Source organism: Poeciliopsis prolifica, unplaced genomic scaffold, assembly GCF_027474105.1.
Source record: "Poeciliopsis prolifica strain line A6 unplaced genomic scaffold, Auburn_PproV2 SCAFFOLD006, whole genome shotgun sequence".
Lineage (NCBI taxonomy): Eukaryota > Metazoa > Chordata > Actinopteri > Cyprinodontiformes > Poeciliidae > Poeciliopsis > Poeciliopsis prolifica.
The window spans coordinates 9,739,248-9,757,210 of NW_026562381.1; the positions used below are offsets into that span (position 1 = coordinate 9,739,248).

The 17,963-nt window shown below is 38.2% G+C and overlaps 1 protein-coding gene across 1 annotated transcript in view; it reads left to right on the top strand.

Annotated features, from left to right (window-relative positions):
• LOC129360544 (ATP-binding cassette sub-family C member 5-like) overlaps positions 1-14,309 on the top strand; it is a 31,361-nt gene extending 17,052 nt beyond the window's left edge. Inside the window, exons 15-29 of the mRNA XM_055030853.1 lie at positions 453-578; positions 899-1,010; positions 1,105-1,289; positions 2,270-2,416; positions 3,206-3,335; positions 4,832-4,985; positions 7,653-7,781; positions 7,995-8,181; positions 8,835-8,924; positions 9,957-10,149; positions 10,267-10,426; positions 12,746-12,824; positions 12,902-13,015; positions 13,256-13,420; positions 14,193-14,309. Coding sequence (XP_054886828.1) covers positions 453-578; positions 899-1,010; positions 1,105-1,289; positions 2,270-2,416; positions 3,206-3,335; positions 4,832-4,985; positions 7,653-7,781; positions 7,995-8,181; positions 8,835-8,924; positions 9,957-10,149; positions 10,267-10,426; positions 12,746-12,824; positions 12,902-13,015; positions 13,256-13,420; positions 14,193-14,288 — 2,067 coding nt within the window. The 3' untranslated portion in view covers positions 14,289-14,309. The remainder of the gene's footprint in view (positions 1-452; positions 579-898; positions 1,011-1,104; positions 1,290-2,269; positions 2,417-3,205; positions 3,336-4,831; positions 4,986-7,652; positions 7,782-7,994; positions 8,182-8,834; positions 8,925-9,956; positions 10,150-10,266; positions 10,427-12,745; positions 12,825-12,901; positions 13,016-13,255; positions 13,421-14,192) is intronic.
• Positions 14,310-17,963: the final 3,654 nt, after the last annotated feature.

Below are 17,963 nucleotides of genomic sequence, written 5' to 3' on the forward strand. Positions count from 1 at the left end.
ATTTTGCAGCAATCCTGCAGAATAAAACTAAGCAGCACATTTAGAAGAAAGAATTTAATTAATACAGGAAACAAAAACAATCAGTGACAAAACAACTGATCAGTTTTGGCCTTATGTGACGTCGTCAGTCGTATGCGTGCGGGAAAGTTTGTTTTTCGATGAGCAGATTTTGTCTTGATTAAATATCGACTTGTGACAAAACAGCAAGAGAAATAGAAAAACTGACCATGACATGTTGTTCTTTTTAAGATGAATGGCATCTAAAGTCAGTGCCATTGATTTTATAGAAAAGTCTGGCCTAGTAGCTTTGAAATGTTCTTTTACAACCCGTTTTACCAGTCATACTAAAGCAACCATGAACCATTAGAATTTAAGTCTTCCTGTTTTATGACTGATTTACATGTCTCTAAACAGCTGCAGCCCTTTTACCTTTTTATTTGTTTCTTTCTCAGTATCTACCCGAGTGTGATGATGTCATCCTGATGAAGGACGGGCAAATTGTTGAGCATGGCAACCATGCACAGCTAATGAGTAAAGAGCGTGACTACGCTACCTTATTCAACAGCATGCAACAGGAGGTGAGGCCAGGACCACGCACGCGACAAAGCCTGCTCCTTTGAATAAAGGATCTCTGCTCCTCGATGCACATCAATACAGAACATTACAAGCTGAATAATGCATGAGTACAGATAGTCGGGCCCAATAGCAGAGACATTTTTATGTATATAAGGTCTTTTATTATTTATGTTGAATCGTTTCACTGGTGAGCTGTAAAAAGGCCGTGTCACTTATATCTCTGTTTAAATTCAGGGTATGCCACAAAGCTGATTTGTTTCTTGTTTTTGTTTTTTTTGGGAGGGCTCAAATCTGAGCTTTCATTTTCATATTTGTCTTTCAGAATGTTGTGAAGGAGAATTTAAAGAATAAACGGTGGAAGGAAGCTGTGAAAACAGCTGACAGCGCTGGTGAAGTTGCCAAGGTTGAGCCAAAGGTGGAAAGCAAGAGCGGAGGTGAAAGACGCTGTCTATTCCTGTTACATGTGAGGTTAAAGCTGAATGTTGATATGTATTAAATAATTCTTTGATATTTGGTCTTTTGTTTCAGAGCGCCTGATGAAAGCAGAAGAAAAAGGCTCTGGTGCAGTCGCCTGGTCGGTTTATGGAGCATATATTAAAGCTGCAGGTGGACCACTGGTCTTCGTCATCAACATCATCTTCTTCCTTTCCACAACCGGCAGCATAGCCTTTAGCAACTGGTGGCTGAGCCACTGGATCAGACAGGGCAGCGGGGTAAGTTAGGAGGCTGTTTTTTATAAAACAAAAATTTAGTTTAATATGCCATTTATGTTATAATTTATTTCCTCATCAACAATAAATTTGATGAGGAAATAAATTTGAATGAGTGTTTTGGCTCATTCATGCATGTTTGAGTAATCCTTGAATTTTGGGACATTTTAATGCTCATACAAAGCGACATCGATTCAGTCCCCAGGCAAGCTCCAAATAATGTCAGTTTGTTTATATTTTTAACAGCATTGATTAAAATTTATCAAGACAATTCTTGTCATAATAACACATTTTCATAATAAATGATAAATGAATTGGTTAATTGATTTCACTGCATTTATCCATGGGTATTGCAGTAAAAGGAGCTGAATAAAAATGTAGCCCACACTTTTTAGATTGCAATGCTATGTCACAAAAACCACATTAAAATACATTGAAGTTTGTGTTTGTATTATAGCAAATGTTTAACCAGAGGTATTAACCTGCAACTCTCTTTGACGAGCCAATCACACACACAGGTGTGCTTGAGAAGGGAGGCATCTAAAAATTTCAGTTTAGTTCCTCTGTAGGACTGGATTTGGCCTCTGTTGGTGTAGAGGGTGGGAATACTTTTGCAGAGGGATTGCAGACACATCTCTTTAGTGTGTGTTTGGCTCCCAGAGGAAAACTAACTACTCTGCTTCAGTGAGTTGTGGCAACAGGCTGAGAATTAATCTGAATGTGCGTGATTAAAAAAGTAACGGCACCTCAGTAAACTTAATTAAAAACAAGCACGAGCAGTTGAGAAACAGATGTGCAGCAAAGCAAGGAGTCGACGCCGTGGAAGGGATGTGCTTCAAATAGTAAATGTCACCAGGCCGGCTGGATTTGATGTACTTTTTAGAAAGCCAAACTGTGCTTTTCTCAATTTCATTAGGGAGCCAAACGGGGAATTTTTCTTTTTTCTTTCTGTGTTTGTAATTTGTTGCTCCATCTGCCCTCAGAACACATCATTAATCTCTGCAAATGAAACGATGGAGAGCAACAGCATGAGGCTCAACCCCCATATTCAGTATTACTCCACTGTTTATGTCGTCTCCATGGGAGCAGCGTTATTTCTGAAGACTGTGAGGGGGTTGGTGTTTGTCAAGGTAAGCATCTTTAAATCATTCTCTTTCTTTTTGAACACTGGAGATGAACTTTAATTTAAAATCTTCACGTGATTAGTGTTTTACAGTTTTATGCTCCTCTATAATTGTGATTTTTTCATGCTCGCATGGGTGCAGCACCATAATGGAAAGTAGCTGCAGGCCAAATCCATTTAGCATTTGTCCACTGCGGCTTTTCACAGCTTTGTGAAGGCGGTGCGTGTCTGTCTGGGATTGAATTAAAAAACAGAAATCAACAAAAGAGTTTGTGCTTATGTCAGTGCCCCCCTCGGGTGCGTGTCCGCTTTTTCACGCTAACCCATCCTGACACAACATCGTGGAGGTTACTCCCCCCCACGTTAATGCGTGCCACTTGAAATTGCTAATTTTTCAAAGATGGATGATCTTTTTTTACCTCTAGCTGCGATGAGATCTTTCTGAGTGTTAAATATTCCATTAATAGAATTAATTTGTTCTTTGCTGCCACATGTAATTTCTGTCCAATCGGTGAAATGTCTTTTGCGAATTGGGTCACAACCTTTATATAGGACTCCCAGAAAGTCATTATAAATTGGGATTTGACAGCTGAAGGAAAACAGCCACCCAGCTCCTCACACATGCTCAGCATATGGACTGCTGGTGTTGGTAACATGTGGCTGCAGCTGGATTGAGCGACTTGATCGCTGAGTGATTTCTCCCCCCAACCTATGATTGCTGCCGTCTGCTTGTTCAAGTTGTTTGTTTACACGTCAGGTCTCATGTTCAAACATGACTTCTCGTCTGCGTTGACAGTGTACCATGAAGGCCGCCTCTGCTCTCCATGACAAGCTGTTCCACAGGCTCCTTCTCAGCCCGATGCGGTTCTTCGACACGACGCCTCTGGGTCGCATCCTGACCCGCTTCTCCAGGGACATGGACGAGGGTGAGGCTTGATTTACCTTGACTGAGAACCTCTCCCCTAGGAGGGCTCTCAGTCAGTGAAGTCACCGTGGTTGACAAGGTGTAGTGCAGAGAAATTGTGTGATTTGGCAGTGTGTTTCCCTTGCGAGTTGCTCTCTGTTATCCACTCCACTTGTCTTTTCTTTGTGCTTCAAGTTTTTTTGTTTGCATTTTTGGCTTTTGTTCAAAACCTGCAACGTTCTTTTACTTTTTTTATTGAAAAGGTTTATATATAAAAGCATTTGAGCTTCATGTAAAATTCAGTAAAAGTGCAAATGCAAACCTTTTAACACTGGAACTCCAAAGGCATCTTTTAGTAAAAAATATTTGGAAATTCTAACTTTTTTAGTCTTAGTCAAGTTGCCTGATCATTGCCAACAACTTTTTCACCCACATTAAACATCAGTATACTTAAACGTGCAGATTAAGGCACTGCAGAGCAAATGCGTTTGATGAAATGGTCAACATCAGTCAGTCCTCTACTGCAAAAAGCAGGACTTTTGTCAGCATGCAAGTCTTGAACTTGACAAATTGCCAAAGGAGCAAAGACATCAGCAATCTGTTGATACCCATTGACCTGGGACAAATATGGCATTTGATTCAGAGAAGAAACGAGGCCTTCAAAGTCTGAGATGAACATTTGGTCATTTCTGAGCAAAATGAAGTTGGAAATCTAGAAGAAAACTCCAAAATATTCGTCTCAGACTCTGTAACCCTCAGCTGACATGTTAAATATTGAAGTTCATTCTCCAAAAAGATTGTAAATGCCATGTTTGGCCATTATAGAACCCAAAAGATTAGGACAAACCCCTCATATCATCAGTCAAGCACGGTGGTGGTGGCTCGCCAGATTATCGTTTGACTCTATTCGCTAGAGTCAAACGTAAGACTGTCTGACTTGTAAGCAGAATGACTGGAAAAGAAAACAACAAGTGTTACAATGGTCCTATTAAAGTTCACACCTCAGCAAAAACAAATAGTGTGGTGGTCATTTAAGATGAAACTGCATCAGCAATGTCCACATGATTTAATCAACTGAAGCGATGGTAAAAGGGAAAAAATGGCGGCAAAATTATTCTACAACAATCTGACGACTACTGCCATGAAGGAAACAATAACTTTACCGAAGCAGCTACTGTTGCTGCTTAAATTGATTCTAAACGCTTTTCAGTTAAATTAAATGAATGTGTTTATACTAAATGGCACATAAGAAAGCACAAAGTAATTTTCAAGAGACCTATAACTGCCTGAAAAGGTTTTAATAGTTCATATAAACACAAATCATCCATTATTTAACAGAGGAGCTTTTCTTTTCCCATGACTTAAATTTGATAATCCTACACTACTACTGTAGTTGGTCAAAGTGCCTCAAAACATGTCCATGACTAAGAACCAAACTGGTCTTCAGTTGTACAGACTGCCTCTAAACATCTGGCACCACACCGGGGCTCTGATGTGGTTTCTTTCTCATCTTCACAGTGGATGTGCGTCTGACCATGCAAGCCGAAATGCTGCTGCAGAACCTGACTCTGGTGCTGTTTTGCCTGGGGATGGTGGGCATGGTCTTCCCCTGGTTCTTGATCTCCATCTTACCCCTGGGTGCCTTCCTCTATGTCATCAATCGTATCTCCAGGTCAGACTCTCCTCTCTCCAGTTCTTGGAAAGGTTGTCTGGGAATTTTCCTCACTGACAGCTGAGCGATTTTTTTTTATTTTTATTCCTTATGAAGCTCATGGCTGTGAGGGACAAACAAACATTTAAAACTCAAAAAAAAAATTCCATAACTGAGAGTTAAATGTTTTATCTTTCAGATTCCATCAACCACAAACAGTTTATTTGTATTAGAATTTAATGTGGTGGACCACATAAAAGTAGTGCATAATTGTGGAGTATTTATTTTATCTTTACAAAATAAAGCTTAAAACCTGAGGCAGCTTTCCTCTTCTTAATGCTGAAAAGCATGATGCTGCCACCACTTTTTGTGATATGTAGTGTTCAGTTTCAGCAGCTTTATTTAGTGAGACTGAATTACACTTGACTTTTTTATTGTCTTTTGAAGGCAGTACTTTATTGCGACTTAGTGTGCAATTAATAAATAAAGCTCTTTCATTGTTGTAAAATTTAGCAAATACTATTTTTCCTTCTAAATGTCTTATAAGAAGTGAAGTTTGTTCAGACTTAACTTCAAATGGTGAAAAATAATGTGTGTCTTTTTATTCTGTGTATGTAAACTTCTGGCTTCAGCTGCCAAAATGAAAACTACTATAAGGCATTGCATTTTCTCTTCTGTCCATATGTTTCATTTAATACCTGAATTTCAGTATTTCTTTAATCAAGTCTGACTCCAGCTGGCCACTTCAGAAATCACTTTAATTAAAAACATCTTCATTTGGAGACATTTAATTGGTGTAAAATGCAAGAGGAATTAAATATAAGCTGTAATAAACAGCAGACTTAAGCTGACTCGTAGTGGTTTATAGAAAGTAGCGATGACCCTCGGCATCGTTGTTTGAAATGGACCATCTTACAAAGTTGCCACATCCCAGGCAGGATATAGATTGCTGTTACGTAAAAGTGAATCTTCCATTGAAATTACCCACTTTTAAAAATGCTTTATTTCTGGGATTTCTGAAGTTAAACTGCCCAGGGCATAAACAAGTTTGTGTGCGTGGCAGCCTGGAAGGGAACATGTGTCATGTTCTTTCCTCGTCTCCTCAGCAGCTTTTAGGAGGAAGCCAAAGGATTCATGAGAGACTTATAATTCCCAAACTCTCCTTTTCTGTCTTGGCAGCCAAAAGTAGACAGAACTCTACCTTTCTCAGTAAACCTCTTCTCCTCGCACTTCTGCGTCAAAAACTCTCGTCTACAAAGAGTGTGCCTCACCGCTGCGCGCTTTGCAATCGTCAGTGTTGAGAAAGAACCAATCAGGAAAACAAATGCTGTGTTGTGGGGTGCATCACGTCTCATCATAACCTGTCTGCTGCACCATCATTCAAGCTTAAGCATTTTCCTCTCCTTTATTCACCAATTTTCCTTCGCTTCCCTCCTCAGCTGTATTTCTGTGTTAATATGACAACGTGCCTTTTGGGGTTTTAGAAAACTTCCCATATCAGGTCAATTGAAATTAATCATGCATTAGTTTTTAAAGTGGTTTGACTCACCGTCGCAAAGCTTCATGTTTCATTCAGGTTTCAAGCTTCCCTCTGCACTTTGGTTTCCATGATTCACCCTTCATATTATTTAGGGTATTTTCAACCCTTTTCACATTCCCACTATAAATTTTATTGGGTTTTAGTGGAGGACCTTATTTGTCCTCCACTAAAACCACAGGATAGAACCACACAAAGAAGTAAATATTTACAAACACCGAATAAAAAGATTTTTTTTTTCTCACTGTCTGAATTTAAATCAAACCAAGCATTTCTTGTTTAAGATAAGTTATTTCTATTTCTAAGTTAATTATTTCTATTCGCTAAATGCAAGAAAACCTGTATTTTTTGTAGCTGTACTTCAATTCAGAAGTTTACAGAGTTGGTCTGTATCGGGGATAATTGTCTTTTAGACTGTTTGACTTGGAACAATCCCTCTAGCTGTTCTTTCTTCAGTCAGCACTGGGAGAAATGATATTCAAAGTTGATGGAAAGATGAATGGAAGTAAATATTGGGGACATCGTAGAAAAAAACATGCTACACAAAAATTATTCTGGATCAGAAGTTCACTTTTCAGCTGGACAATAAACCTTAAACATCCAGCCAGAACAACAGTGGAATCGTTTAGATCAAAGCATATTTATGTTTTAAAATGGCCTAGCCCAAGTCCATAGAGAATCTATGCTAAAACCTGGATATCAATTCTTATAAACACTCCAACTAATGTATCGGAGACAAAGAAGTATGGCGAACAGTTTCCTCTAACAGATTATTTCCTGGCAAAAAACCTCTCAAAATTCAATGACGCTCTATTTTCTTTTAGCTGTTTGTGTGCCTCTTTGTTTTAGTTTATCACTTAAAATGCAAATAGATTAAAACTTTAAACTTTCCCAAACTTGAATGTAATTTAATTATTTACACATTAATCAGATATTTTTCCTCCAAGCGATACCAGCGGTTCTGGTGTGTTTTCGGACCTGATGATGATTGAAGTGAATGTCCATGGGAATTCAGGGAAACAAATCCAAGCAGAATAATGATTTCATGCTCCTCTGGAGTTTTAATCAGCGTGATTTCAGCTACATGCTTTACCAAAAATGATTAGTTTATTACAAGTTGAAATTAAAACAGCGTCCTTGTCTGCTCTCAGGGTTTTCATTCGCGAGCTGAAGCGCCTGGAGAACATCAGCCAGTCACCGTTCACCTCTCATATAACCAGCAGTCTGCAGGGACTTTCCACCATACATGCGTATGGAAGAGGGCACAGCTTTCTCGACAGGTGAAGTCAAGGCTATTTGTTCTCGACAGACGTCATTAAACTTTAACTTCACATTATCTCCTCTTGTAGTTTCTCTCTTTGCTCTTCTCCCTATAAATTTATTAAACCGCATGCTAGAAGTTTTGCCCTCAGCAAGCACTGCAGTGCAGAGCCATGCTTGCTGAAATAGATTTACAATCAGTGTCTTTTTTTTCTCTCTCTCTCTCTCTACAGATACCAGGAGCTGCTGGACACCAACCAGGCCACCAACTACCTCTTTAGCTGTGCTATGCGCTGGCTGGCTGTTCGCCTGGACCTCATCAGCATCTCCCTTATCACTGCTGTTGCACTTCTGATTGTCTTCATGCAGAGTCAGATACCTCCAGCCTGCGCAGGCCTGGCTATCTCATATGCAGTGCAGGTCAGTGAACAAATATGGAGAAATATAAGCCTCAAATATGTCTACCGTGCCTTGCAAAACCATCTGTTAAATGACAAAGTTTTTTACATTTTGTCACTTTTGTGACCACAAACTTTAAATTAATCTTTTTTTTGGTAAGAAGGAAAATCATAAATGTTTTCTGGACACTTTACATATAAAAACTGTAAGTGTGTTGTGCATTTGTATTCACTCACTCAAGTGTAAAGTGTTGATATCCAATTCATTATAAATTGCATTCAGAAGTAATGTGGCCTACAGTTGGGATGTCTGGGCGTCCCTAAAATGTCTTAAATTTATTTTTTTTAAATGTAATTTGGCATTAAATTTGTTAATCTCAAGTCTGAAGTTTTGTCATGGAAGAACTATTTAATCTAGTATATTCTATGGAGCTTGCATTTCTTTTCTTGAAGGGCTTTTCTGCTTTTCTGGTTTGAGTGTGAATTTTGCAGCATTTTATCACATGTTCTAATCAACACGATCAGTGCAGATAATTGAGATCAATTAGCGAGGCTGTGAAGGAGGTATCACCATCATCTCTGCTTATGATGCCTAAACAGGCAGTGCTTTAAGGTAATTGGTGTGACAGCGATAATTATTAACCTTTTAACTCTCTGTTTGTGATTCACCTCCAGCTGACCGGCCTTTTCCAGTTCACTGTGCGGCTGCTCTCCGAGACCGAAGCTCGCTTCACATCCGTTGAAAGGATAAATCATTATATAAAGGTAAAGGAGTGTTAGTCTATAAGATCACAGCAGGTAGGGCTGGGCGATGTGGCTTAAAAATAGAATCCCTTTTTTTCATATCAGATCTGATTTCCAGTTTACTTTTTTTTATTTGCTTGATTTCTTTTATAAAAATATTTTCAAAAAATGGCTTTTATTTCAACCATCCATTCTGTAAGTTCTACTACAGAACTTATATGGCCAATCTACACAAATTTTTGCTTCGTGACAAGAATTTAATCATAATATTAGCAAAAATTTCACTGGAAAAACAACTTAGAAGCTTTTTAATTATAAAAAATGCTTCTAGAGTTATCAGAATCTGTTGTTTTTAAGTCTTGGTGCTGATAATAATAACAATAATATAATAGTTTTATGCTAATATTTTAAAATATGAAAATGGGCATCTATAAAACTTATACCAAAGTATAACTCAACATTTCACACTTAAATGTTTTATTTTCCATGTTGGATTTCTCATAAAATAATTTTATTCTCAAATATTACGACTTCAGTCTTGTACTATTATGACTATAGCCTTGTAATAATAAATAAAATAAAAAATAAAATCTTAGCCTGGCTCTAAGACTTTGTCGCAGAGTTGAGCTGAATTCAAAGTCCAAATGAACTGACATGACTCTGAACTATGGACAAAGGAGTGCATTGGTAAAAAAAAAAAAAAAAAAATCCACATTTTCCAAAAATTATATCTTCAGAAACCAAAAACTTGATTAATCGATGAAATCGATTTATCGCCCAGCCCTGACAGCAGGTAACCAGAATGAAGTAGCAGATTTCATCAGGGCAGCTGCTGAGTTTTGCTCATGTTTTTGTGTTGTGTGCATGTGAGCTCTACACACTCCATAGCACATGACAGAGCTTGTCACGCAAACCACAACTTCTTCCCCTTTAGTGCAAAGAGGGGGAAAAAAGCTTACAGAGCAAAAATCAGTACAGATCAGTGGGGGGGCCCCGCTCCTCTTCAGGAACTCAGTGATTCATAGCAGATACCATCGCCTCTCCTTATCTCAGAGTCTTGACAGTGAGGCGCCCAGACAGAGTCCTGAGGCAGCTGCTCCTGCCCCCTCCTGGCCTCAGCAGGGGAAGATCAGCTTCCAGGATGTGGACATGCGCTATCGGGATCATCTGCCACTGGTGCTTAAGAACCTATCTTTTACCATTCTCCCCGAAGAGACCGTCGGCATCGTAGGCCGCACAGGATCAGGTACAGCTGACCCCTTCTCTGTTCCTCAGCCAGCAGCGTTTCCAGCTCACATTTAAGTCTCTGTTTCAACATGTCCACATTTGTCGGCACAGCATCTTTTTTCGTGTGTGTTTGTAGGGAAGTCCTCTCTGGCTGTGGCTTTGTTCAGGCTTGTGGAGCTCAGCGCAGGCTCTATAGTCATTGACGGGATCGATATTGCACAAATTGGCCTGGATGACCTACGGAGCAAGCTGGCCATCATTCCCCAGGAGCCAGTGCTGTTTATAGGGACCGTCAGGTAACCCAGTCACTATTACTTTATCACCAGTAGCTGGGACTCTGTGATGTAAAATTAATTTTGAACAAAAATACCTTACAAAAAACAATTACTTCTAATTAGGTCTGAAGCGACGAATCAGATTAATTGTGAATTGAATTAATAGTTAATTAATTTAGTAATCGATTAATTCTTAACTGGCGCATACAGACTAAAAAAAATGTCAGTTGCTGAAGGAACAATATCCTCAGAGCTATAATTAAACCAAAAATGTACAAAAATATATACCTTCTGGTAAAAAAGAAAAAGAAAAAACTTTGTTTGTAAGTGCATTTTACCCACAACTCCTCAGGTGGCTATCAAATAATTATTCGGTTCATCCAAAATTAATCTACAGATTATCCCTAAACTGTATTAATTTTAAGTCAAACAGAAAGGCAGAGCTTTTCACATGTTGCCCATAACTTTTAATGAAATGTCATTTTCCATGCTCATCTTTCTGATTGGCTGCTAGTCAAAATGATCAAACTACTTTGCTTCTCAGGCTAGTTTTTGTGTTGTTTGCATGTGAGCTGTATAACAAGCACAAAATAGAAAAGTTTCTGACAGGAAAAGATTGAAGTGGAGGAGAAAACCCTAAAAATTCAAGGCCAACTAGAAAATGAAAGCAGTATTTATTCTAGATGAATGCAGTAATTATTGAATATTGAATAAAAGTCAGAGAAAAAAGCATTTTTTGCAAACTTTTTGGAATTGTTTTCGGAATTGTCTGTGCTCCAGTACATTACATTTTAATGATTGCATCATCTCAGCAGGCCATTAAGTGCTGCAGAGAGTCACCATTAGTTAAAGCAGTGCTTCTCAATTATTTTCCGTTACGCCCCCCTAGCAAGAAGAAAACTATTCGCGCCCCCCATTCCCCACTGTGACTATCCATCTCTGCATAACATTTTTTCCTTATTAACATTTTTTTCGCTGAAAAAACTCTAGCGGCTTACCGGCGTGATTGGGATGTAACGTATTTAAGTGACGCGCTAATTTATTTGGCTTCATGCTGTCCGCTGCGAGCATTTTTAGACACAGCAAACACAGCGGTCTTTCCTCTTCTCCAACTGTAGTCACAGTGAAGCCAAGCGCTAAATACGCTTCGTCGTATTTCCTCTTCTTAGCTTTCGGTTGACTTTCTGTTGTCTCATTATCTTTGTCTCTCTCCGCTTTTCTTTTCATCCCTGTGAAAAACTTTTTCATGTTGGGGGTTGTTGAATAACGGAGGCCATAGACAGAACGCAGTCGGAGCTTTTTGTTGACTTAACACTGCTAACCAAGGCAAACCTGTTGTCTTGTAAGTCGTAAAATGTTGCACTGTCGCAAACGTGACAGAAGTAACAATGAGAGCGCCACTGCCGCCTACTGTGCGCAATTACACTTTATACTAGTACGGCCAAAAAAAAGACTGTTCCCCAGGATCACACGCCCCCCCAGGTATCGCACCGCGCCCCCCAAAGGGGGCCCGCCCCACTATTTGAGAAGCACTGAGTTAAAGTCAGGTGTGGCAGCAGGGAAGCAACTAAAACATGCAGGACATTTTTGAGGAACTAATTTATTTATTTATTTATTTTAATTTACCTTGAAGTCAAAACAAACAGAAATAAATGCTTGACATATTTTACTCTAAATCTAATGAAACCATTTATAAAGTATGTGTCTCACGTCCCAATTTAATTTACTGAAATAAATTAAATTTTAAAAGTTATTCTAATTTATTGAGAAGCACCTCAATATGCAGAATATAAACATGATTGATCATTTGTAATACTCGCAGAGTCTGACCTTTAAGCTGAAAACTGGTTAAAACGGCAGTGCAAGGAAAGAGAAACGCAAGAACAGAAACCTGCAGCGTGTTTGTTGGATGTTTCTGGATGAGTAAACATTTGGGAGGGCAGGTGGGATGAGTAAAAACTATTTCAGGTAATGGCAGACATAAGATCTGCCTGCTGCTGTTTATAGGCCTCCTAACACTTCTGAATTTACAGCCTGTGAATAATTACTCTGTAAAATGTATGTCAGCAGTAACTTGGAAAAATATTCATTAAAATTGGTGCAAAGGGAATCCAATTAAGCTGCAAACCTGGGTGGAGATTCATGTCACTTAAAAATGCATTCGCAAACAGGAAGCAATAAACTTTGTTCTCCTTTATATACAAAATACAGGATCATTATTATGCGTAAACATCTTTCTATTTAGTTATGTCAATTTCAGATGCTAAAAGGCCTTTTGAATGAATTTGTTGCATTAATGTGAAGTTTTTTTCATCTTTGATATGATTTTTCTCCTCCCAGGAGCAATTTAGACCCGTGGGATCAATTCTCTGATTTGGAGATCTGGGACGCTCTTGAGAAAACCCACATTAAAGAAATGGTAAGTTATTTGATCAACAGGTTGTAGATTGCATGCAAAGCCTGTCCTCACAGTTTGGTTCCTGTGACCCTCCACAGGTCTGCCAGCTGCCTCATTCCCTCCACTCGGAGGTGACGGAGAATGGAGAGAACTTCTCGGTGGGAGAACGGCAGCTCCTCTGTGTAGCCAGGGCCCTCCTGAGGAACAGCAAGGTGCCAATTGCGTTGTCCTGCCATCTTTTATTTACATCCTCAGCTTTTCTCTGGATGAGCAATGATCTCCTCAGTTTCAATTAATGGGAAAATAAGAGCCTCCTTTCATCTAGTTTTCAATGGGATACCAGTGCCACCTAGTGTTGGCCACCTTAATTGCATCATTAACTATGTATGAAGGCACAGGTAACTGCTTAAAGCTGAACTTTTCATTGTTTCTCTCTCCGAAACTGTTTTTAGATTCTCATTCTGGACGAGGCTACGGCGGCCATCGACACGGAGACTGATCGTCTGATCCAGGAGACGATTCGCACTGCGTTCAACCGCTGCACAACTCTCATCATCGCACATCGACTCAACACAGTGATGAGCTGCAGCAGGGTCATGGTCCTGGACAACGGCCAGGTGGGTAGAAAAGCGAAGCACATTTACAAACTGAAGCAGCACTTTGACTTAGAAAGAAAGTTGTTTCTTTTTCTGCTTGAAAACAACCTGAGAAGCGTTTAGAGAACATGAAATGTCCAAATGTGATTACTGGTTTATTGAGAACATAATTTTTGGTACAAAGTGGAATATATTTTTGATATTTTACTATTTCTAAATGGCTTTTAATGATTAACTAGACAAAACTTTCACAGAAACATAAAGAACTGATTTAGACTGTGTATTTGCAAAAAATTATTTGGGAGTTTAGTCACTATTTAAAGAGGAGCAGCAAAAATAAATGAGGCGATTAGCTGAGCTTTCCAACAATCCATGGAGTCATCTAGGCCATGCTACTGTGAAATATCTGCTGCCGTGCCTGGATTTTGAGCTGTTAGCATGTCATGGCAGACTGTCATACAAAAACAGGGTTCAGTCAGAGGCCTTTTCAGATGTGTTGCAACACTTTCTGCTACCAAAGATTCTGCTGCCAGAGTTGTGGATGTTGATGCCACAACCTTAACTGTCTCCACCTTAACTGCATCATTAAGTCATATTATACCTGGATAATATGAGTTACTTTTAATTTCTTAAGTTCTTGTTTATAATATTCATATTGAAGAATAGTCCAAATAATTAAAAGCCCAAATTGTCAGGGATTCCTTTTAGTACTCTGCTTCTTACAAGGTTTCAATGACGTGTCTAGATGTAATTCACTTATATCGAGCGTGCCTTATCTGCTTCCTGCTCACAGATTCTAGAGTTCGACTCACCGGCAGCCTTGCTCGCAAATGAAAACTCAAGATTTCGAGGCATGATAGAGGCGTCAGAAAGCAGCCAAAGCAGATGAAATAAAACACTCTGAAGACGACAGCCGTGATCCTGAAAATATATGCAAATACATAATTTACATGATACACACACACAATCATAATGTGAAGAAAAATAATGGGTTGATATCAGTTCTCTGAATAACACTCAGAGACTCAGGGACTATACTTAAACCTTAAACTTATCAAGTATTGGTATACAAATTAGGATTCAGCTAATTCTAGCTGTTTGTTGCTGTCAAGGCCAAATAATTAACTCAGACAATAGCACTTTATGTTTAATGTGATGCTTCCTGTTTCTTTAGAGGTCAGTTAATCAGTTAAAAAAAAATTGTTTGTTACTCAAACCTCAAAGAGCAGGAATGTACACATTGATCAGAGAAAAACGTAATGTTTCATGTTTCGTATTGTTTGTTTTCCAGGAATGTATTAGTGTGTTTAATATTTAAGACCATGTTTCAACAAAAATCACCTGTTCATTTCCTTCAGGTACTGTTTGCTAAAAGTAGGAACCTTTTTTGGTGTAATTTTAGTTTGTTTTTTTTAGCCTTGTGCTGATAACACTTTCAGGTTTTATGAAGGAGTCAGCCATGTCGGGACGCTTTTTATGACTACTTTCATGTACAGTACTGTGATTTGAACTGAGCTAATGTTTCCAAATGCTGGAGTTTAAAATCTGCACCTTTTTATTGCGTTTGCTGTAGTCTGGAGGGACAGTATGTAATGTTTTCACAAGCCGGAGGATTTTAGACATTTGCCTTACAGTAAAGTACATGCTGAACAATCAAGAGGAGTGCAATAATACTTTTTCAAGATTGCCTTTATACACTTGAGATTGTAATGCTGCAGTAATTTTGTTAAATGTCTGATTTTTATGTTTTTTTTAATAAAATGTTTACTTAAATGAGTGTCCACTGTTTTTTGTTATTGTTTTTTACAGTCCCTGTTTATTATAATCCTGGGTGTAATTTTATGTCTGTACAAATACATTTTATAATATAATGTTAAAAATATCAAAAAAGAGTTCAGTTTCTGATTTAAAATCTTCATTTTTAAACCCCAAATTAATAAGTTAACATTTTTCCTTTTTCAACCAACAGAACCTTTAAATGGTTCTCAGGCCCTCTGGGACAGGAATAGGTGCTAGTAAAGTAATCTGTGCAAAACATGCAACAATACATTTTAAAGCAATCTTTTTAGTTAATCCATTGCCATTGGATTGTTGACTTTACTCAACAATCCATTAATTTCCTTTTTGTTCAAAGCACAAGCCTTAATCAGCACCAGCTGAGAAGAAGCTGTTAAATGAACAGCCACAATAACATTCATCCTTCTCTGATTCTCAATGTCTTGAGCTAGATGCAAAATACTGTGCAGCAGAAAACTAACACTCCATGGCCCAAACACACCATCCTCACAGTGAAACATGCCAGTATGATGCTCTTCAGCAGGAACAGAGACCCTGAAAACTAAAGACATATTGGAGGTTAAAGACTTTAGGGTGGAGATTCAGCTCTGGTTTGAGGACGGGCGTTCGGCATGTGTCAAACATGTTTTCTATTTTTATTTTTTATTAAAGGAGACCATGTATCATTTTCCTTCCCCTTCACAATTATGCACTAAAATACATTGGCTTTCTGTGGTTTTATTGTGATTTTTTTTTTTAAACAAAACTATCCTTTTTTTAAAAAAACAATATAAGGTTGTACCTGTGGGTAAGAAAAGATAAATGGGTGAAGAGCTCATATTCATCTCAATAGGTAACCTACACTCAGAGAAGTTAATGGTCAGACACCACCTTTTAACAAGGAAGATAACTGAAGGAATAAACAAAAACTTCACAGTCTGAGTGCCAGGACAGAGCTAACACTAACAAGAGCAACACGATCAGAAACTTGTAGCAGTCAAGTCAAAAAGTGTAAAATTCTTGTCTTCAGGTGACTGACAAGGGTCTGTTCACATCCTGCTCAGTACTGCTAAACCAAGAAATCCACTTGTTCAGCCTTTGAGATCAACACCAGACAACATGACCTGTCTGACTTGAAGTCCTTTCCTGCTGTAAAAAAACATCCAACATTGTGATTTAAAACATTAGTGGCTTTTGAATAGGTTTGGGAAATGGTCAAAGTCCAGAATTTCCTGAAACTCTTTAACCTCACAGACCATTTCATTCATTGTTTAGTGAACCACCTATTCCTGGCATTGCAAGCAAAAGCAGGAAATGTGAACACAAGTCATGGAGGATTCATTTACATGGTGCATTTAAAACAAATGTTGCTGAACTAAGCTGTGGATATAAGAATAAAATAGAACTGCCTTTATTGTCCTGCAAAGGGGAACTTCTGGTGTTACAGCATTGTCAGGTATAAAGGTCCACAGAAAGTTTGAAACATAATATAAAAAGCATTATCAACAATATCAATGATAATAGCAATAACAATCACATACTGAAAATACTGTGCATTTGTTAGAAATAAAAATATCCAACTTATGATCCACTGGATGATCAATTCAGTCAGATCACTTTTCCAACAATGTTCATAGTATGCATGTGTATTGAATATTAAAAAAGAACTATTTACAGTTTACAATAACGTTCATTAAAGCAGAAATTCAGATGTACAACAATAGCAGAAATGATATTTAAAAATGAGTAAGAACAGTATAGGTCATTGTGCAAATGCCAGCATCGATGTAAAATATATATTGGTTTTGTTGGGAGCAGTAATGGTTGCAGTCTGACAGCTGCTGGGAGGAAGGATCTCCTCTAATACTCCTTTTTGCACTCAGTTAATCACTGAAAAAGCTCTCCAGATCAGCAACAGCTCCATGCATGTTTAAGGAAGAAGATGAGATAAAATACACAGAAGATGATAGAAAAAATATGTTTTAAACAGATTTAAAAAAAATAAAACTCTATAAAACAGGGGCATTTACATGCCCTGCTTGTGTTGTAATCTGCATAAGTTTTATAATTTCCATGCCTTGAAAGCTTTGATACCTGTGTACCTGCCTAGACCTCATGCTTAACATCTGAGATGTTTATTCTCTCTTCTTAAAAATAAATTTTGGATCTCAGCACCAAGCAATAATTTCTGTCAATCCTTTGCATAAAGTCATAAAAAATACATGAAACTCTGTGGTTGTATTTAAGAGGAGTCAATGGCTTTGTAAAGCACTTTATGTAATCTGGCAGCCTCAGCACGTAAGGCTCAAAGAATAAACAAGGTGATAGGAGCCTCTGTATTGCAGGGATCAGTTATTTGATAAAAATCAACACAAGCAAACAGAGCCAGTGAAGCAGAAAATGAATTGGAAAGAGGTACTCTTGCTTTGCTGTGTGTGTTTAAAAGACAAAGTGCAGCACTCTGAAGCTATACTGATGACAGCTAAATATGACATGAAAAAAAATACATTTGACGAAGGTAAAAGTAAGTTTTTGTACTTTCTGAAACTTTACTTCTAATTTACTGCCAAATTTTACACGCAAAAGTCTCTTCTGTGTATTTTATGTGATACACCTCATTTGTATCGTAAGTGAAACTGCTGCAGATGTTCAAGACAAATCAGAAACACAGTGCAGTTTCCAGAGAAACGGCTGTGGTTTTGCTGGGACTGTCCACAGTTTACATCTTGTTAAACATTTCAAGTTTACTCAAAGCTGAAGAGGGTGGAAACAGACCAGAGATATGAGT